The sequence below is a fragment of the Artemia sp. Qi Xiang Cuo genome, chromosome 3 (genome assembly GCF_049724085.1).
Source record: "Artemia sp. Qi Xiang Cuo chromosome 3, ASM4972408v1, whole genome shotgun sequence".
NCBI lineage: Eukaryota > Metazoa > Arthropoda > Branchiopoda > Anostraca > Artemiidae > Artemia > Artemia sp. Qi Xiang Cuo.
The window spans coordinates 35,746,006-35,768,477 of NC_142796.1; the positions used below are offsets into that span (position 1 = coordinate 35,746,006).

At 35.7% G+C, this 22,472-nt stretch overlaps 1 protein-coding gene across 6 annotated transcripts in view; it reads left to right on the forward strand.

The window, feature by feature from the left end:
- LOC148954043 (leukocyte elastase inhibitor A-like) overlaps positions 1-22,472 on the forward strand; it is a 104,848-nt gene that overhangs the window by 63,647 nt on the left and 18,729 nt on the right. For 3 of the 6 annotated variants that reach the window (XM_089085766.1, XM_089085761.1, XM_089085760.1), the window contains exons 7-8: positions 8,099-8,240; positions 11,787-11,959. In XM_089085766.1, the coding sequence (XP_088941892.1) occupies positions 8,099-8,240; positions 11,787-11,959 (315 nt within the window). The remainder of the gene's footprint in view (positions 1-8,098; positions 8,241-11,786; positions 11,960-22,472) is intronic. The other 3 variants (XM_089085765.1, XM_089085763.1, XM_089085764.1) reach the window with 1 other exon arrangement.

Below are 22,472 nucleotides of genomic sequence, written 5' to 3' on the forward strand. Positions count from 1 at the left end.
GGCTCAGCTGTTCAGGGTCGAACTTAACATTCAAGAAGCATTTACACCTTATTTTGCTAATTTGGAAAAACAACTGCTTCTTTGGTGAGCCTCTCTCCTTCTAAACTCCCAACGTAAATTTTTTAGTGCGCCTTTGTAAAATTCGCTCCTCTCCTTCAGTCATCATATTACTCTATATCAACTTTTTCTTCCTCTAAGATACCGCTCTCCAATGTTGGTAAGCCTTTGCTGGGTTTGAAGTTACTTTGTTTTCCTTCGCTCGTCTTTCGTTTTTCTTCAATTTACACGGTGACGTTTCTGCAGCCCTTAGCACATGCCCATATCCTGTCTCTGACTATTTTATAAATCAGGTAATATTCGCGTTCCTTTTAGTCCGTCAGCCATTTCCGATTTCACACCCCTCAATGCTTCTCCTGCTTCCAGCAAGAATTTGCCCAAGACGGCTAAAAAGTGTCACTCGTTTAAGTCCTTCACAAGAAACCTAAAATCATTTATGACTTCAGGATCTGAATTTAAATTTTTGAATTACAAACAACTTGGTGGAAGTGATGAAAATTTGAGAGCCAGGGCTAATTGGAGTAAAGCCAAGACAGAGCCAAGACTATCTCTGAAAATATCTTAGGTGCACTTTTCAGTCCATTTTAATTCATCAATAACCTAAAGACTAATAGAGACATACCCGAGATATGTTTTGTCAAGACATTGACTATTAAGATATGTTTGTTTAAACTAGTCTTTTTCGTATTTCTCCGTTGAAAAAGGCTTCCAGAATAGAACCCGAAATATTTGGACTTTTATTACTATTTTTATTTTTTTAAATATCAGTGTTATTAAAAAAAAATCATCCGGTTTAATATATTTTCGAATTACAAATGAAAAGGCTTGCTCTATTGGAATAAAGTTCTTGTCTTATCTTTTTTCCCAGGGGGGTTGGGGTGGGTTAAGGTTACGTTAGGTTACTTTGGTGAACTGCGTTTAACCCCCCCCCCCCCCCCACGCCTGGTCATTACCCCCACCCCCGAAAAATACCCCCCAGAAAATATCTCTCTGGAAAATACGCCCCCCGGAAGATACCCACTGGGAAAATAACCAGGATCTAAGTAGGGTTAGCTCATTCTGACCAAATTTAAGGGCAGCCAAGCCCACAATAGGTGTCTTCCAACTCCTGGTTTCTGAATACTGAAAAGAAAAGAATATGGTTTGAAATATGGTTTACTAGTACAAAGTTCTGCACTAATTTCAGAGAGGAGAAGGTGCTGTGTATCAATTACGCTGTAGTCATAGTTACAGGTGTTGGTATGCACATTGTTGGTAAGTTTTCAGAAGATCACAGGGACGAGTTTGTCTCCAACGGCTCATCAAGGATCTGAAAAAATGAAGGGATGAATTCACTCGCAGTTACCAATAATATGGTCCTTTCCTTGACATTTAATGTCAATACGTAAGGATTAAAAACTCCTTCCTGATTACTCGATAGATTGCTTCTGGCCATGCACGGAAGGTCATTAGATAATGACCTTCCGGTCATAATGGGCTTCCATGCACGGAAGCCCAAAACATAATTTCTTTATATCCTGAACTATTAGCCTCAACTAATCGGTTGATGAGTTGAAGGACTGAAAAATTGTCATCATGTTTGCAAGATCCTTTAGTTTAGAATTATATTGGCTACTCACAGAGGGAGACAAATTCGGTGTATTTCTTGTATCAGGCCAAATAGAATTATTTGGAATGCTCAAAACATCTAGAGTTTTATTTAGAAGCTGAAAGAGACGTCCATCAATGGAGCAGAAATCTCTTGAACGAGAATTAGAAATGTTAAAAATATTTACCAAGACGGATAAAATTTGTGCAACACCGACCCCGACATGGGATCATTGAAATAAAGCCAAATGAACAGTGGATACATTGAAGTGTGAAATCATTAGCATCAACTAGTTTCAACTGAAACTTTTTGTGAACGAGAATGGCAATTGCCAGACCGCCTGATGGTAGATCTTGCGTCATTTTTTCAAGGCCTGATAGATCAAACCAGTTGCATTATTTGAATTAAATTGATGGTCGTCAATAAGCACTGTATCAGCAAAACAAAACGTAAAAGTTAATATACCCAGCTTCACTCTTGTACTATTGATGTTGCGTAAAAGAAGGTGAACACTAGTTGGGTCAATACTCTTCATTGTCCTCTATCGTTGGAACCATAGGGGTACGACTGGGGAGTTGGATCATCAGTACAGTGCCTCTTAATATCAATGCAAACAGAATGAGTTATTGCTGTGATTACTGGAACAGCTTGCGCATTTCACGTTAGTTGCTGTACAAGGGTTCTCGCGAGAATTAGGCCACATCGACTGCACTTGGATTCATTTGCACATTCGTAAGCTATATGGCCAAAACCCTGACACTTAAAACACTATTTGAGCCTACTCATATGCTTTGATTGCTCAAAATACTCAATTTTGATTCTAAATCTTAGGGTGTGTTCAAGATCCTCCTTACTTTTAAAGGTGGACTGCGACACACTTAGGACTGACCGAAACGTCTGGTGTTTATAATGCTAGTAACCAAAGCAGGTATATTAGTCGCGTTAAGACTTTTGTCGACTCATCAATCCTAAATTCTCAGTTTTCATCATTTTTAAGCGAATGCTCACGTCTAAGGGAATGACTGCCGGTACATTAAGTAGCGCCGGTTTCATCTGATATAAGGCGATGGTGCTTCAGCTAAACATTTTTTTACCTTCTTTGCGCAGCCAATTTTCTGCATAATTTCACGCTGCTTTATAGGGTTTCTTGGTTTTAGCTCTTCAGGTAAATTTTGTGGGAACTACTGGGACACCCGTAGGACAGAATTTGAGGAGGAAAAGGCCACTGAACTGGCCGTCCAACGTTATAAAAGAGTCGTTCGGACGAAATATTATAATAGTTTTTGGCTCATTAGGCATTAATAGCACATCCGATCTATCATGATTATTAGGGCAGCTCTCAGGACTTACGTTTTGTTGGCTCTCATTTGAGATTCAAGCGACTTTAAGCGAATCTCACTGATTTGAAGGCAGCAAATGGATGAGATCCTTGCAAATAGCTTCGTAAGGTTTTATTGATTCTTTAAGGAAATCCCTACCATAAACCTCGGCTGCATGTTTTTGGACCTTTGTCACTTTTGTTCATTAACTGTCTTGGCAAAAAACTCATAACAGAGAAATAAAGATCTGGTCTCTATCATTTACACTAAATATCCATCTAACAAATTCCATAGTCACAATCCAAAATTCAGTCCAAGATCAACTAAGGTTATTTCTTACAGACACTCTTACATGCACTCAAAAAAGGAACTGTGGTTACTCACTAAGCGCTGTGTGATTGTGACTAGACCCCGGCGCTGCGCCGCGCCGCCGGTAAGATGTCTTACCGGCGGCGCGATCAATGTTGACCGCAAACATTAATGTTTTCATCAGTCTTTCACAAATTACAGCTAAAATTTACAACAGATTCGAGCCTATTCATGAGTTCAAAAATTCACAAGTTGCTGGCTGGAAACTGGTCTTCTTCGTTATTCACCAAGAGAAATATAAATCTGGTAGAAACGAAATGGCTGTGGCTTATCAGAACCCTTGCTTAATACGAGTAGTTGAAGTATCTATTAGCTATGTATTCTTATCATCAAAATTATCAAAATTAATAGTTGTTTTTCATCGAGCATTACTGCTTACAAAACATCAAATTCCGCATCGCAAAATTCGACAGTTACCTGGGAAAAACTTTGGATATAAATTTGAACTTATAAGCTTAATTTTCTAATAATGCCCTTTACCTATATATTTTTTGTCAACTTTAAGAAATTTTAATTTGCCGACTTTGATATTGGTTTTTTTTTTTTTTTTTTTTTTTGCTCTTTTGGATTCCTAAAAAGCCTTTCTTTTATTAAAAACTGGTTTTGATAACAATTTAAAAAAATACATTTTAAAGTTTTTTTTGCTTCTTTATAGAATATATGTCATGTAGGCTAAGGCTGAACTGCTGCTTTTTTATTGCTTTTGGCTGCTCTTTTAGATATTATTCATTTTTTCTTTTGGGGATTCATTTCAAATTATAAACTGACAAATACCTAATATCAGTCAAATTATAAACTGCATCTAAAAGGAGTAAATTTATCAAATTGAAAAATACATGATGAACGCTTCACATGAGAACACTTCAATTACAATGAAACAAAAAACACTTAATGGTTTATTCGGTATGAAGAAAAATGAAGTGCCAGCTATTTTCTTAGGTAAAAAATGAAAAGCTCATCCGTTTTAGATGTAATTAAATGAAATAATATGCAGACTGAAGTAGCTCCAGGAAGATGTTGAGTTTTTCATCCTAGTTCTTCACTTTTAATCTAATCAAAATGTTAGCAAAATTAGTATCAGTTATTGAGTTTAAGCTTTGATTTCCAAGTGCTCACAAGAATTACCAAATTTAAGAAATTCGCAACAATAAGTCACCTGTGGTCAAAATACTCAAAGACTCCTCTTTGATCCCCACCCAGACTCAAAGCTTCTGCTATGGTCATTTCCATGGAAATCTCCAGTTTCTTTTTAAAATAGCTTTCAAGCGTAGTTAGGCGTATTTAGACTTTTTTGCTTTTCTTCAAAGCTTTGAAATAAGTGTTATACTATAATATTTCAATTGTTGCATTTTCGCATATTTTTGGCAGTCATTTGGGGGGTAGTCGAATTTCTAAACGACTGCAGACACTAAAAGACATTGCTGTGTCTAGCACCCTGAGTACACGAACCTGTCAAAGACTCCTGTTGGGGCTTAACACATTTAAAGTGTTTATTATGACCTGGCCTTTTAATGTAACTTGGGCACTGGACCAAGGGCGACATTGTTACTCGAGCGCAACGTTAGGTGGGGATGTCGATATCGCTTTCGTCACACCAATTCGTTTTAGTGTGAATCTGCCTGGGTACTTATGAATGAATGTCTTCAAAGTAAACCCGTTTCAGCAATAAGAAAAAAACGGGTTGGACGCATATGTCCCTTTCCCTTTGGACGATAAAACCATGCAAATGCTGTATCAATTGTAACTCACAAAAATCTTGTTAATTTTTGTAAACTTTTCGACTTTTTGGTACCCCTGCTTTCAAAAAAAAAAAAAAAAAAAATCAAGGTACTATCACTTAAATATAATACCTCCCTATGCTCCCCCCCCCTCTGGATACCATCTTGATACCGTTTCTGCTTTAAATAAAAAAAATAATTAACTTATTGGCACCCCTGCTTTCAAAAAAAATCGAAGTATTATGATTTAAATATGATAGCTCACTACCCCCCCCCCCGGATACCACCTTGATAGGATGCCGTCTCTGCTTTAAATTAAAAAAAATTAACTTTTTGGTATCCCTGCTTTCAATAAAAAAAATTCGAGATTTTTCATTTAAATGTTATACCTCCCCCTCCCTCTGGATACCACCTTGATGGGATACCGTCTCAGCTTTCATTAGAAAAATAATTTACTTAATATTTAACTAGGTCACTATAAGGTTCAAACAAACACGCAAAATAACGTTAAACATCTTAGTGTTCCTTGAAAAAAATTGAGAGTATGAGTAAAGGGGTACAAAGACAACAACAAAAATGTTGAAATTATTCAGACATACCTCAAATTATTGGCAAACTGATTCATTGATTCGCCTTGGCATTCAATAACATCCAAATAATCTAATTCAAGGGGAGCACACACAAAAGCCAAATTAGGCCAGTAGCCTATGAGAAATCACAAAATACCCAAAACACTGAACAAGTCCCAATGGGTGGCCCTGGGTCTATCAAAATATTTCAATGGTTTCCCAGGGAATTTGATATCATTTTCTTCTGTCTCCACTTTAAATGAAAAAATAATTCTCTTTTAGGCATCCCTGCTTTCAATAAAAAAATGAGGTATCATTCAAAAATGATAGCCCTCTATCCCCCCCTCCGATAGGCAATAATTTACAACTTATTTATGAATCATATTTTTGGGGTAACTTCCGGTTCAATCTTTAAGCTGGTTAAGAAGGGACATTATGCTATGCGGACACTGGTGGCGATGCGCCGCCTAGGTTTTCCAGTGTATCAGCTGAAAACAGCATACCTCACTTTTATTCGACCCATCCTTGAATATGCGTGTCCCGTCTGGGGCCCACAAGATCATCACATAGATTACTTAAGTGATGATTTGGAGGGGATCCAGAAACGAGCTGTAAAGATCATTCTTTGCGACAAATATGTAGATTACAGCTCCGCTATGAAGTCACTTGAAATACCAAGCCTTCGCGATCGCCGTTTTCAGCTGATGATTCGTTTTGGCCAGTTTTTATTGTCTAGTCCTGTACATAGGACAATATTACCACCTAAAATGCCTGTCCGCGCAAATACCAGAAGCAAAAGCAAACTTATGCCCGTCTCGTGCCGCACAAACAGACTTAGTAACTCCTTTGTTCCTTTTTTTACAAGTGCTTTTAATAAAATGTAGAGAAGTGTTTTCATGTAAAAAAGTTTTCATGTAAAAAACATCGCCTTTTAGTGCATTTTTTTAATGTGTCTATGACAGCTGTTTTCATTAAAATGATTCTGATTCTGATTCCCCAACCTTGTACATAGCTTGGTTTGCAGCTAAATTTTGTCTCAATAGAAGGGGTTTTTTTTTGGGGGGGGGGGGGTAAAATTTTTCAGAAAGAAGATTGTATTTTATATCTGGCGTTCAACAATTGAATATTAAACATTAAGAAAATCTAATCTAAAAACAGCAAAAAAAAAAAAAAAAATCTGCAAACTTACAGTTCAGCTGTAGAAAAAATCTGTCGGCTGTCAATTTCAAAATCCAACTGAAGGCTGAATCTGTATAGTAGTGAATGCGTTCTATAATTCTGTTCAACTTGAAAATAAAATTCTTGACTACAAATGATGTAAGAAATAGCGATTAGGAAATTGCATTCGAAATGATTTAAACTCATTTCATAAAGACGATACTTCTTTTTGCAACATATGAAGAACATATATTGCAATATTTGCAATTACATATTGCATCTGTCTGGTTTTTATGCAAAGTAACAAAAGAGACGAAAATTAATGAACAAGAGAGTAGTTAAGAATTATGGTATGCAAAGTAATATTCGTCAAGGAAAGTCACTGGTGATAAATCGCTAGGGGTGGAACTGTGATTGTGTGATTTTCGGGGATTCGAGGAACCAAATTTTTTTTCGGGGTGACGCATAGATTTTCGGGGAAATACCCGAAAATTTGGGGATAGTGCAAACCCTGCTTAAATTCTAATCAGGAAATCGAAATACTAAACCAAACGAGAAAGAAAAGCTCCGACTTTGCGGTGGACGCAATAAAGAATTGCCGCAAAATTAATTTAAAGTCGACCGAACGCCGCCACCTCTGCCGGCGGGCCTGCGGCGTGTCGGCAGCATTACGACACTTCGGCAGCGTTCGACCAAGCCTCTCGTCGGCGGCGTTCGGTTGATCCGCCAGCGCGGCGCCGGGGTCTAATTGTGACACACTCATTCAACAACCAGACTATACAGGTTGTACGCCTATGATATGTTATTTGTTATGTGGGTAAGCTAATGCTTATATAACAAAGTACTAATAGTTATCGTAAAAGCAGGGCCGTATCCAGGAGGGTTACTCGGTTTGAACCCCCCCCCCCCCGAAACGTTTTTCTGACTCGTAAAAACGCAACAAAAAATGGATATAAACAAATTTTGTATGCGTTTTTTGAGGTTTGTTTTGTGTAACCCCCCCCCCCTCGAAATTTTTTCGGGGTAAAAACCCCTCCGAAAAAAATCCTGGGTACGGCCTTGTGAAAAAGATCCATTAGCTCTAAAGACACAATGGCTAGATAAAATGGCTTATCAAGTATGTTGGATGTGCTGATGTATTTCAAGTTTCAAACAGAATATGCCTTGCTTAAAATTGATTCTAAGCAATGAATACCTCTGCAGTAGTATTTACTATCTCATGCTTCGTTTACCCTATTTATCAACAATAATAATAAAAAAAAAGGGAGAGAATTTATTCTTGGAGAAAAATATAATTACTGTTTATGCAATCAATTATAGATGGGTATATCTGACTTATTTGACGAGAAGAAAGCAAACCTGGCCGGTATATCTGAGAAGAATGATCTATATGCTTCGGCTGTGTTTCATAAAGCCTTCATTGACGTTAATGAAGAAGGAACTGAAGCTGCAGCAGCCACAGGTAACGAATTTCTCATTATGGAGGTACATGTAAGCAGGCGCGTGCAAAGGAATTGATTTCACAGGGTTTTCAAGTTTACAGGTGTACGTTTAAGGTTACCGGTTAATTTTAGAGGGGTCCTTAAGGGATACGTATGAGTCAAAATAATTAAATTTCTCTGAAATTCAGTCGCTGGAATAGTCGGTCATTTACTTCTTAATTAAAATAAACCATGTTTCGTTCTTTTGTCATTGTTACAGTTTTGATGCCTTGTGTGTTTGAAACCCAGGCAAGCTGACAGTTTATTTTATTTTATTTTTTTTTGGGTGAGGAGGGTAAATATGGGAAAAAATGCACAATAAGATAAATTGTATTAAAGTGTATTACAGGAAATTACGGAGCAAACCATAAGAAATTTGTTTGAGAGGAGACATCTGCCTGAAACCCCTCTCCATACAGATGTGCGTGGTTAAAACTGGTGGCTATTCAAAGCATATATATATATATATATATATATATATATATATATATATATATATATATATATATATATATATATATATATATATATATATATATATATATATATATATATATATATTAGCCGAGATGCAATAGTTGTTTTGTTTCCCTGGAAACATCTGCTAAGGTTTTTTTTTCTTGTGATCAGCGGTTTGTAGCTTCAAAGAGGTAGGAGATATAAACTCTAATATTTTTTTCTGGATATGGAAATCGTGAAATGGGGCAGAAAAAGTGAAGTGAAAGTTTATAGAATTTCCAGTAGTTTTCCCGTCAATTTCTTTTTTTCCTGAACATGCTATCCAGACAAAACTATCCTGGATGGGAAAGTAAACTTTTTTAAAACATTCGTGTGTCGTGATCCTCCAAAATATCAAATTATCTCTCTGAAAACCGGAAAAGAAATTCCTTATCTCTTCTTGATTTCTTGAGAAGAAATTTGGAAAAGTCGATCTTGAATACCGAATTCCGATTTTTTGGGCTGTTATATGAAACTTTTTATTTGTTAGCTCTTATATTTTTCATCGAATAATGCTATGAAAAACACGCAAGATCACGTGGACTTCCTTGTTTAAGAAATTTATTCGTTTAAATAGAAATAATTTCTAAAGTTTTCTTGACACATCAAATTTTTTGATATCCTAGTGGTAACTTTTTCTAGACAAGGTAGAGTTTTTCCCCAACGTGGATAGACACTGATGTTGGTTTTCCAAAAATTAAATTCCAAAGTTTTGATGTTGCGAATTTCGCAACATTTTTCCAAGTAAAATGTCCTAGCGCCGAAGCTAAACTTTTTGTAAATCAAATAACTTTCATACTCATCCTCTATCTCTCGCAATTTTTTTGCCAATAGTAAATCCTGATTTCGAAACTTAGGAACTCAGATGTTTATATTCTTTTTTTCAAAATTTTTTATTTAGATGATCATTATATTTTAGACGTTTAATTCCATGAAAAGTAAGCAGGAAAACACACACTCTTTTATATCCAAAAATGAAATATACCCTAAGAAATAATTCTAAAGCTGTCGTTGCGCATCTATTTCTTTGACATCCCAGAAATAACTTTTTCTAGACAAGGCAGAAACTTTTTTTCCAACGCCAATACATCTTTTAAGAATTTTCAAGAGCTTGCATTAGTTTCCTGGGACACAGGTCCTTCTGTGATTTTCTATTTTTTTAATTTTGATTTTGTGAATTCTATATGTTTTGTCTAAGGAAAATACCCTAGCTTCGAAGGTAAATTCTATAAAAATAAAATAGCTTCGAATAGTGACAGAACTGCATGTAATCTTTTTGACAACCTAAGCAAAATTTTGATATCTCTCATAAACTTTAGAGAAATATGCCGTAAAAGTAAGCAATACGATATTCGAAAATTAACCGTTCTATATTCGAAAATTAACCGTACACTGAAATATTAAAGTTAGCACAGTGATAAACGGATGTTCATTAACCGCAGTAAATAGTACACATTTTTAACAAAGGTATAAACTAAAACAATGCAAGAACAGGTTTCGGCGATTACTTCGTACATCCAGAACTTATTTCAAAAGTACTCTAATTACACGTTGACCTTACAAATAACCACTTACAATAATACTAATAATGCATCTGCAAACGTCACACGGGTACACACACATTTATTTCTCTTAAGATATAGTTGCACCTGTTGCTACGCAACTGTTACCCATGAGTCATAGTTGCACTTCAGGGCCTTGGCACTGGATATCTAGTTACCCTAGCCCTCTTGACTGTGATTGAGTTTATAATTTTTAAAGGTCAACAGGAAAAATGTGATGCATATCATTGTAAAAAAAAAAAATAATAATAATAGATGAAAATAAACGATTCAGAATCAGTTTGAGAACTTATGTCTCAAAAGTTACTTTTCTTGACTTGGTTCGCGCTGATACCAAGTTTTTTGGAACCAAAAACGAGCGAAGTTTGTACGTCTTTGATTGGATTTTATATTTTCGGCATTTGTGTTTTTGCTCTTTTTTTTAACTTACTTCTGACCTATTCGTTTCCTCCTTACATAAAATTTTCTTTACATTCTATTATTCTATTGCATGTTTTAAGATATCAGTCTTTCAAAACCAGAACAAACATACCCCAGAGCCATACATATTCGAGGATACAACTTTCCCGATGCTATCGGTTTTGGGAATTTAAATGGGTAGTTGTTAAGATTTAGTGGCTAATAGGATTAAAGAACTTGATTTTAAAGTGAACCCATTGTAGTATGCTAAGGATTTTGATGTTTAAACATGACTATATTGGGTACCCTTCCATCCAAGATCAATTTGAAGGCCTCGGGGGAAATACATCCTTAAATTTTAAATCAGAAAGTGGAGGGTTGGGGGGGGGGGTAATATCTGTGAAACTTAAAAATTTTTACTTTTCTGTCTGCTGTGTTTTCAGAGCACTTAAAATGCAAAAGTTACTGCTTTGAATGGTTGTGTCCAGCTACACTGTGGGCTGGCCCCAACCACTTTCTATATTCTTAAAGGGACTCTACTATTTATGCTATCAATACGTTAAAGGCTGTTGTTTATACAAGCAATGTTTCCTCTGCAGAATTAATGGCTGATGTACCCCCCTCCCTGCTTATTCTGGTGACATTTAACGAATTGCCCAGGTTTGTGGTAAATCCGGTAAATCCTTAGGTAATTGATAGCACCGTGAATTGATTTGCTACTTTCACTTCAAAGTAGGTTAGTGTTTTTGCTATTAGGAATAGTTAAGAAATTCACCGTAATGCGCAAATGTAAATAATTGTAATTAGTGCTTGTGTATTGTTTTTGGAGCAATATAGGAATCAGTGAGAAAACTCGCTTTGGTGTATGACTATCAACGTAGTAATTTGTAGGTTTGACCCAGGCCTGAAAACGTATGAGTAATTTTAAAAACGGGATGTGGATCAAAATTCAAACAGTATTGGGTCGAAATTTTCAGGTTGTCCTAATCTGCCTTTACCATATGTGATAGTCACTTGATAGTTACGCTTAAATTCACTCGTGATAGTTATGCTTTTGTTGTGTTTTAGCTGGTTTTATTAGGTGCCGACGTTCCCTTGACATTGATGAAGAGATCGAATTTACATGTGATCGTCCTTTCTTGTTTGCAATAAGAGAGGAAAGTACTGGGACTTTGCTTTTTGTTGGTTCGCTCAAACTTCCCGTGGAAGAGACGTTGAAAATTGAGCATCAAGAGCTATAGGTTGGTGTAATGGCTTTTTAAATGTGCATATTTGGTTGTTATTTTATTTCTTTGGTTGTGGTAATTATTTTATGAACGCACGCTGATGACATATACAGAGAAAATGTTTATATCAGAACATTCTTCGTCCATGACAACGCCATTTAGGCCCTATGCGCGTCTAGTGGTCCAAAATTATGAAAACTGGTTAAGATTTTGAAATTATAGGCTATTTTTTGTAAAATGTTTTCTTTTTAATTACAAAGCTGATGTATTTATGCATGAAAAGGAACTATTCAGCTGAAAGTTGCTGTCTAAGGTCAAAAGAGGCTAAGTTTAGTAGGTCGTATAGCCTCTTTTCAGGAGAAAATTTGAGAGTGAAAGACTTATAATTGAAGTTACAATGTGTTTAGTAGATCAAATATTTTGTTGCACCTAAATAACAAGCAGTTTTAAACTTTCAAAGTTTTATTTATTACATCATGAAAACACGGTTATAGAGTTAAAGTGTTTTGGTTTTCCACTGTCAAAAGAAGGGGAGATTTGTATATCTGCATTGATTGTCGTCATAGATATTATACGTAAGAAAAAAAAATCAGGTGCATGTCTGTCTGTGCAGTTTTTCATCTGCATTGAAAAGCAAGCCAAACTAATCAAGGTAGACATTTTTGAAATTGATACAGAATGGTCTTGGAACCATGAACAGAGACAGAGGCTATGTAGAAATCTAAGAAAAAATATCTAGAAACGTTGGTATGACAAGCTTCTCAGGACCGAAGACACGGACTGCCAATCGTAGTGAGTGAGGGGATCTGAAGTTAGGCTGTTTTAGCATGGGCTGAAGGTTGATTGAGTGGTGGAAGGCAAATAAAAGCTGATGAAGCTTATTCTTATGTTAGTGAAGCTATAAATTAGTATTCTGGAAACATCTTTTGTTTGTTTTTTATAGTTTTTTTCAGAGTTTCATGAATTCAAATCTATCAAAGCTATAAAAACCCTACTTTATCACAACATTCAAGAGAGACATATCTCGGTATGTAGCTTTGCCTTTCCTATGATAGAAGGTGCAGAAAAGGTGGATGTAACTGGTCTTTTTAATGTCTTAATTAAGGTCTTTTATTGCTTATATTATATTTCTGGTTGAGGACTTAAACGAATGAGAAGGCTTCCTGAAACTTCTGTTAAGCCTAACAGTAATTATAAAATCAGCCGCTTATGCTGTTTGAGAGAGGCTCAGGATAATGTGTCCTCTGAAACTTGATCCTAAGATTTTTAAATTATATGACGTCTTGTAGACATCTCATTGGATATATTGAAAACATAGGCACATTTGAAAAAAAAAATTATGCAATTGTTGACTTGACATTCACTTTAATGAAGCTTAAGTCAGACTACATAGTGTAAACTCTTGGAAGCTTTTGGGTTTCCTTATGTAGTGTGAGAAGCTTTTGAGTTGGGAAGGTTTTTAGCGGCTGAAGTAAATTCGGAAAAAGAAAAAGATGAATTTTAGATGCGAAATTAAGAAGCCATGGTAATGAGAGTGGTCAGGTGCTTCTAACGCTTGAGTAATATATGCCAAATGTTTTCCTTGAAGGGTTCTTAGGGCTATTAAGCTATTATGGATAGACTCGTAGAATTGAGTTATTGTATGTTATTACGAAATTTATATTATATATTCATTATCATATTTCATTCCCGAAACATATTTCATTTAGTGATGTAATAAAAGCCTCAATCTGCATTTATATAATTTTATTTTGCCAGTTTATACCTTATTAGGATTTTTTATTTCTTAGAGAGTATTCCATCATAGCCTGCACATGGGTATTATCCGGAGTGATGAGTAGAGGAGGGAATAGTAATATAAATTATTGAAAAAATATCTAATTTATTAGGATTATCGAGGGTAGTGCAAAAGTGTTTGAGGATATAATCAGTTAATGGTTGTGATAATCGATTTTTAAAGAATGTTTTATCGTCCAAGATCGTGATATTCGTAATGTGACTGTGTTCCCTGCTGCCATATGACAGATGGGATTTTTTTTACCGACTTGCTGAAATTATTGATGTGGAGTGTCCTCTCCTTCTCGTTCGCGGTTTATTTACTCCATATTCCAAAGCTATGATTACACAGTCAACAATGGTTGTCAATCCTTTACTCATGACTCCTGATTCGAAAGCCTCGATCTTGAACTATCAGCACTCATCAGTACTATCAATCTTGATCAGTACTATTGCTCCATCAATTAATTTTAATTAATTTGTGTGTATCTATTAAATCGCCATTAATCTTTCTATAAAAAAGGTAAAGGATACGGCACTGGTCTCGCTATATCCTGCGTTTTTTTTTTTTTTTTTTTTTTTTTTTTTTTTTTTTTTTTTTGACTCGCTAGATTATCTCAGTTCAGAATTCATTTATTCATCAACAAATTTGAACAAGAAAAGAAGTATTGCAGTCCTCCCACTGGGTTCATAATTATGAAAAAAGTTCATATTTTTAACCTAGGTTCATAAATTGGTCATAATTTAGAAAAAAAGGTTCATAAAGTTCATATTTTTTTACCATCATCTGGGAAGCACTTGAAGTTGCCGTCTTTTTCCTTATAAAAGACAAGCGAAGCAAATATGCAAGAGTTCTATTTAAAACGTATCAAACTGTAACACTGCATGTTTTTGCGAAGATGTGGAGCTTCCTCCACATTATTTTCTTAAACATGTTCCAAGTTGATTACTAACCATCGTTGTTTGAGCTGAGAGACTTGATGAGCAATAGGATGATGTCGATGAGTATTTCTTGAAATTCATCCCTGAGAAAAGACAAGAATTGATGAAGTCCAGTGGATACCGAGAGATATCTAGCAGTCTCAAGTGTACCACAACCAAAGCATTAGTCCTCTTTATCATATCTTTTGGAAAGCTATTTGCTCAGTTCACAGAGTTGTTTCAATGTGGAGAACCACCTATCCACATTCTGTGTGACGAAATGCGTTTGACTAGTAATGATGACCGCCAGCCGTTTTGTCAAGCAAAATGCTTTGACTGATACTCAGAAGGGAAAAAAAATTCTGAGCTCTCCCATTCAATCAATCAATCATTTTATTAATACTAAAACACTATTATAAATACAAGGATAAGCTATTCGGCCAAAGAAGCCTGGCTTGTTGTGGGCCAAAGAACACAATAACAAAGCGCTATAAGAACCATAAATATTCCCGTTAATCAAACAATATATATGAAATAAGGATTAAAGAGAATAAACATCATTCACATAAGTCAGAATAATTGGCTCCCTTGCGTTTCTCATACGATAAGGGGTCCTGAAGTGTACAATGGCACTTTTTTGGCTGCTGAGAGTCATGCCATTTGACTAGCACCAATCTCTTACTTTATCAAGAAGACCTTGGGCTAGGGAAGTGGCAGAAGGCGGGTCCACTGCAGCAATGAAAAAGTTACTGTCATCAGCAAAAAGAATAGGGTGCACAAGGGGATGAAGACCATCAACGAGATCATTAATATAAATTAAAAACAAAAGGGGTCCAAGCACAGAGCCCTGTGGGACACCCTTCAATATAAGCTATGTAGTGGAAGAATTACCATTAACCGAAACATACTGAGATCTTCCTGGCAGATAAGACCTTAACCATTCTAGCGGGACTCCATGTACTCCAAATAAAGATAGTTTAGACAAAAGAACAGAGTGGTCAACCATATCAAAGGCCTTTGAAAAGTCAAGAAATAGACCCAAGACACACAAGCCCTTGTCCAAATTAACATGGTCAGTCTCTTTTGCATCTGGAAGTGCATATGAGGTAGAGAAAGTGGGACAGAAACCATACTGATCGTTAGTTATGAGAGAATTTCCTGCAGTTGTATTATTACTAAATACAAATGAAAAGAGTCTGCGATACACTACTGTTTCAACAACCTTAGAGATGACAGGAAGATGAGAAATGGGTCTGTAGTTTAAAAATAGAGATGAATCACCTTTTTTATGCAAAGGTAAAACATTAGCAACTTTAAATAAATGAGGGAAAACACCACAAGAAAGAGAGAGGTTAGTTATGTGTGAGATGGGGATAGAAACAAACTGACCAATTTTTTTAAGAACATTATTCCTAAAACCAAAACCATCAACTGAACGGCTACTTGGAAGCTGGGAAATAATGCTATAAATTTCAATATCACTGCATGGGGAAAGGAAAAAAGGACTTTTCTGTTATGGGAAAACTACTTACTCTACTCTTGGGTTGAATGGGAACCGAAGGAAGAGTGGTGAAATACAAATTAAAGGCGTTTGCTGAAGAATTTTTATCCACAATAGATCCATCAGCATTCCTGTAGTGACATGGGGGGGGACTGTTTGAGTTTCTTGCAAGAAACAGCTTAATTAACTACAGTCCAAACCTTTCGCAAATTCCCCTTACACTCATCAATTTGACGCGAAAAACAGAGCTTTTCGGCTGCACGTACTGAAGAAGTAAGTACATTTTTATAATGTTTATACTTCAAAAGATCATCCTGTGTTTTACTTTTACATGCAACCTTGAACAGAGATACCTTCATATGTGTAACATTGATCGGACCTTTGGACATCTATGGGCATATGGATGTAGAATTCCTTGGTCTCTTCCTAAGAGGAAAATACTTATCCAACAGAGCTCCCATAAAACACAAATAAACTGGTTGCACATTCAACATCATTAGCTTCAAGAACACTAGACCAATCATTACTCTTAAGACTAAGAATTAAATTAGAAATTTCTTTATCTGTAAAAGTTCTAAAAGAAGACTCACTTTGCTCATGCACAGCAATCTCAGTTTCAGGCACAAAAAGTGATAGATAAATGGGGAAGTGATCAGACAGTTCAGTGAAAACAAGACCAGAATTAAATTTCAAATAAGGATAATGAGAAATGAAAATATTATCTATCAAAGTGGCGGAACTTCTTGTAGGATCAACACGAGAAGGAAAAAAATTGAAGGAAGTAGCCCAGAAGAAGAAAGTACATCAAAGAGATGGTCATATTCATCACTTGATCCAACATTTAACATATTACAATTAAAATCTCCCAAAACACAAATATGTTTCTAAGAGAAAGTCCCCACACCAGAAAGCTGATCAAGCAAATCACAGAACAGATGTATTGGAAAGGGAGGGGACTTATAAAACAAATAAACAGTATCACATGCAAACTGGCTTTTCATATCAATGACAAGAGAATAAATAGTCCTACTATTAGACACTACTGAAGTAAACAAGGATTCAAGGTCATACCGTCTACTAAATTTAATATCAGATTTTTTAAATAAAGAAATGCCCCCTGAGCATTTTTTTTCCATTCTAGGGACATGAATAGCAATATAACCATGCATATCATAAGCTGTTAAATTTTCACTATCAGTTAACCATGTTTCTGTTAATCCAATTACATCAAAAAGGCAAGAATTATCAGACCACAAATATGATTTCGGTACTATCCCACTTATCTCGTATCCCACATACATTCAAACAAAATACATTAAAGCAACAATTTAAAGAGAGAGATAGGCATAATTTTATCACAATAATCAATATTAGTTTGATATTTGCAACTAGAATTAACCATAGATTCAAGAAGAGGGTCAAGTGCTTGTGCCTCTTCTTAGCCAGCACTACTTGGTTGCTCAAAGATAACTGATTTAATAATAGAAGAATTCAAAAGAAAAGAAAAATCACCCAGATTTACCACACATAACAAATGCACACAATATCTTTACAAATGAATGAGATATCTAACAAGCAGGCTGAAATAGCAGAGGGTAAATTGGAACTAAAAATGTTAAACTTATAGGCAACAAGGAAAAGAGAGAAAAAGAAAAAAAACTGCAGAACAAAGAACACTACGAGGTTACAAAGCTAAAAAAAATTAAACAATAACAAACAATTACAAGGACAAAAGCAAAAACAAAATAAAGAAAAAAGCAAAACAATAAAGAAGCAACCAGAGGAAAGAGTTATCAATGGTTTATGCAAGTCACTTAAAAGAATAATGTAAAATAACATAAATGCAAGCATAAGTAAAACCATTAAGTCATAAAAAGAGCTTAAAAAACAACAACGAAAAAACAGAGCTAAAATGGGAAAAATGGCTTATTTCAGTCCTGGGAGGGGCTTGGATGGGCTGTAGTTGACTGATGGAGAGCATCAACTTGAGATCGCGACGCCTGTCGAAGGTACAAAAAGTTGATGCTCTGAACTTCAGGAGTAGTGCCAGAACTGCTTACCTGCCTGCTTGCCGCCATGTTAAAGAGAAATCACTTGGCCAAAATGCCCTTCATTATTTCTGGTGTCTGCGGCTGGATGATTCGAATCTGGAGACAAGAAAATGTGACTTTGTGAAAATTGTTGGATTTATGCCTTTCCGTGTGAATACTTAAGTTGCCAGTGACGAATGGAACTTGCTCCAGCTGGAACCAAGTTTGCCTAAGAACATGGCTTCTTTGGTGATCGATTTTTTATGGAACTCAGTTTTTAGTCTGAAACACTATCAAGAGCAGTCAAAATATCACCTTGTTTCAAAGATATTAATAACAGCTCTCCACATGTTGCATAGGACCGCTGACAGTGAACGTGGTTTTTACCGGTCATGACAGATCATGACCTAGGAAAAATCATTGATGAATTTGAAAATTCTCAATGCTAGACTGGGAGTCTCTGACGCTCTAACGAGGTTGGAGAACAGGTCCGAAATAGTCCATATTACCCGAGAGCTGTTGAATTTTGAGCAAAACGTGTGCCAGAGCTATAAACTGTGCCTGAAAACCGAGCACTCTAGACAGGCTGAAGAGAAGTTTATTAGGAAAGAAGAAGAAGAGGAAAAAAGAGGATGTTATCTGAGAAGAAGATCATTGAACATCTGGAAAAGATTTTATTGAGGAGAAGTCAGTTGAAAAGTAGAAGAGACAAGTAGCAGAAAGGCTTCTTAAAGAAGCTAATGAGAACCTGAAAAAAGATACAGATGCTAAAGACATCGTAAAAATAAGCTATGAACAAATTACTACTGAATCTTTGAGCCTGAAGATAGGCGACGAAGATAAGGCAGCCAGAGGGGTTGATTTGATACGGAGCAGGCTAAATAGACAAAAGTAGTCATTAATTTCGTCATATTTTGCCAGAAGGAACAAGTAGAATGGAATATTTTGTACTGGTGTATTTTGCACTGTCGTATCGAAAAACTCGTGAAAAAAAACCCACAAAAACAAGAAGAATATGTGCACCAGTGATGAAAACACCAACTGCCGCTTTTTATGCCCATGCACAGTTTTTGAGGTGCACATATCTTAAATTTAGATTCATGATTGGTTCATAAAAAGCGCAATCGAAGGTTTTCAAAAGTTTATAAAGTGAAATCAAAAGTTCAGGTTCATAATTGGTTCATAAAAAACGCAATCAAAAGTTCATAAAGTTCATATTTTTGTGGTCAAAAGTTCATAAAGTTCATATTTATAACGAAAAATCTAGCGGGAGGCCTGTTATTGGCAGAAGAATTAGATTTTTCAATCGAATATTGCCTGTGTTTATCCTGAAAAAATTATGAAACTCCGGTATGAAAGATATTTTAAAATAGTTAATAAAAAAAAAGAATTCCGAATGATACTTTTCAAAGAAAATTAAAGTGCAAAATCAGAACCTGAACCACGCATAAATAAAATAATATAATAAATCAAATTGAAGAAGTTAATACGAATGAATGAAATCCGAACCAAACATAGATTAAAACGAACAATCAAGTCTAATCTAAGAATAATAGATGTTACCATAAATCTAGTCTGAACGTGAACAAAAAACCAAATAAATAATTTGGTCAACCTTAAAAATTATACAAACTACCGTAGATAATGCTGCGGTGACCAGCCCCTTATATCTCTAAAGTGATCTTACTCGAGAGACAACTTTTAGTTGGACCAGGTGTTTTTTCCGCCTCACCTGGCATCTGAAATGAGGATGTCGCGGAGAACTTGTTTACCCGTAAGCTCTCCAGACTCAAGAAGGGTGAGCATGGAAAGTCGCACCACCGATCCCCATTCCAAGCCAAAAGAGTTGCGAAATGGCTCTTAGATGTTTATGGGCTGGGATTGAAGTTAAGAGTCAGGTTTTTAAGTTAAGAGGCCTAGCCTACGAAATAAGGTTAGCAGTGAAAATCAAAATTTATGACTAATTGAAATGCCACTGAATCAATACTGTTGTGTTGAGACCAAAAAGCAGGAATCCGAGTTTGGTATCTAAGATCTAGGATATGGTGTCGATGTCAAATTGTCAAAATTTAAAGGAACTAAGGTCAGCTGTCCTGATATTCCAGTAATGAGAGCTGGTGCCGAAGTTTGTACGAGTCGGAGTCTACAATAATGATTTACTACATTTATACCCCTTTTACGATAAGCCTAGTCGGCTTCATCACGTTGTCACTTTGAAATATCGGTATTAATCTGGAGCTTACAAGATGATAATTTGCATATTGTCCTTCAGCTCGAGTTGAACGTCATTTATATATTTCTTTTTTATGTTACAGAAATTCGGCTGGAATAACTAAGCTGCATTCCTCTCACATTAAGGGGATCAGGAAAAGCAGTCCTACTCTAGGAAGTGGCGTTTCAAAGCTACTGACTTTCAGTGGATGATGTATAGATTTTTTGAACACCTTTTTGGGCCATATATTTCTTGTTCAAAGGTTCATTCACGTACCACAATAATTCCCCCCAAAAATTATACCATTCCGGAGATGAGGAAGTGATAACTTGAAAACAACTTCTTCGGACATAACTTGGATCGCGTACTCATTCCTCAAAGTTCTATTCACATTCACTAATGGTCGTATACCTTTTCAGTTCCCTCGCTACCGAGCGAGCTGGTCATGTTATTTGTTTCAAATAGTGTTATATACTTTGGAATTTGTATATCAAATACCTCACTTACTTCACTTCAAATACCTCACTTATTATTTTTTATCCTTTTTTTTAATAACACATCCTTGCCCACAGAGACGTAAAAACTATTCCCTTCTACTTCAGGCGAAATATATCTTCAATTTTCTTACACTTCACAATCTTGATGTTTTTCGATTCTGTTTGCCATCGAGGTACCACATCATAATCTTCCTGTTTTTCTTTTTAATTCCACGGCTAATAACAAAAAAGCGATACTTTGTGCACTATTGTCCTTATATAGGCCTCATAATCTACTTTTAGGAATACAGCTTTCTCTAAATTAACTTCATCCTTTTTACCTGTAACACTTGCCAATAAATTCTTCAGTCCTGCTACATTTGTTTCTTGTTTTTCACATTCTAATATTACGTGACATTGCGTTTCTAGTTTTTTCTCGCATAGCTTACAAAGTCCATTACTACCACTCATATTCATCTTTACTTTTGACTATTCTATGGGTAACAAATTATGCATAAAGAAAAACATTTGTTTTTTAACTTTTGGCGGCAACAGGCAACTTTGTAGTAGTATGAAACTTTTCCCCACCTCTTCCTCACTATAACTACCATTTTCAATTATTTTTAGTAGAGGAAGCTGCTTCTTTTTTTCATAATATTCCTTAAGTTTTCTTTGTCAATTTTCCCACTTATCTCAAGCGATATTTCTAATTTTTCTATTTCATAAATCTCTTCGAATGCTTGATTATATTTTGGAAGATATTTCTTTTCTTTTCTTTTCCATGTTTCATACCAAGCACTTGTTGGTGATTCATTTTTCCTCATCACTTGTTCCAACATTGTCCTAATAAAAAGTTGTCCTAATAAAACCTGAAGGCTATGATTTCTATGATTTCTGAAGGCTATATAACCATGACTTCTATGTATGGACATATTGTCTGTTTTCAATTTAGGTGGAAATTTTTCATTCCATATGTACTGGTAAGTTGCACTCACAATTTGCTTTAGATGTGTCTTTTTGGGCTGTGAAATAAAGGACAGATACCATAAAACTGGGCATGCATAAGCACTCATATACTGAGCCTTCTGGTGAACAGTCAGACCTCTTCCATATCCTTGTCTAAGGGCATTTTTGAATTTCAATTATGTCTCTGTATCGTTTTTACTTTCCGTTTAGCTCTAATTTCTTTGAAAAAACATACCCAATATTGATACTTTATCCTTCCTCCGGATTCCCACAAACACACCTTTTCTATTTCGTCTCGCAATTATAGCATTTCACACTTATTTCTATTGGGATGTAGCTTGAAGATGTCACAATATTCAACTATGCACTGAACGGCCACTTTGAAATCATCTTCAGTTTCTGTGTACGTTATCAGATCATCTACAAAACTGTACAACTTCATTGCCACATTTTCTATTATAATGTCATCTGTTTTGTTTTCTAGATATTTAAGTAACGGGTCAAAATATAGTGCAAACACTAAAAGACTCAGCCGGTATGCTTGGCGTACTGCAGTTTCTGTTTCAAATTGTCTCCTAACATCACTATTCACGCAAATTCCGTGTACTATTTTTTCAATTATCCTGTATATCGACTTTATGAATGT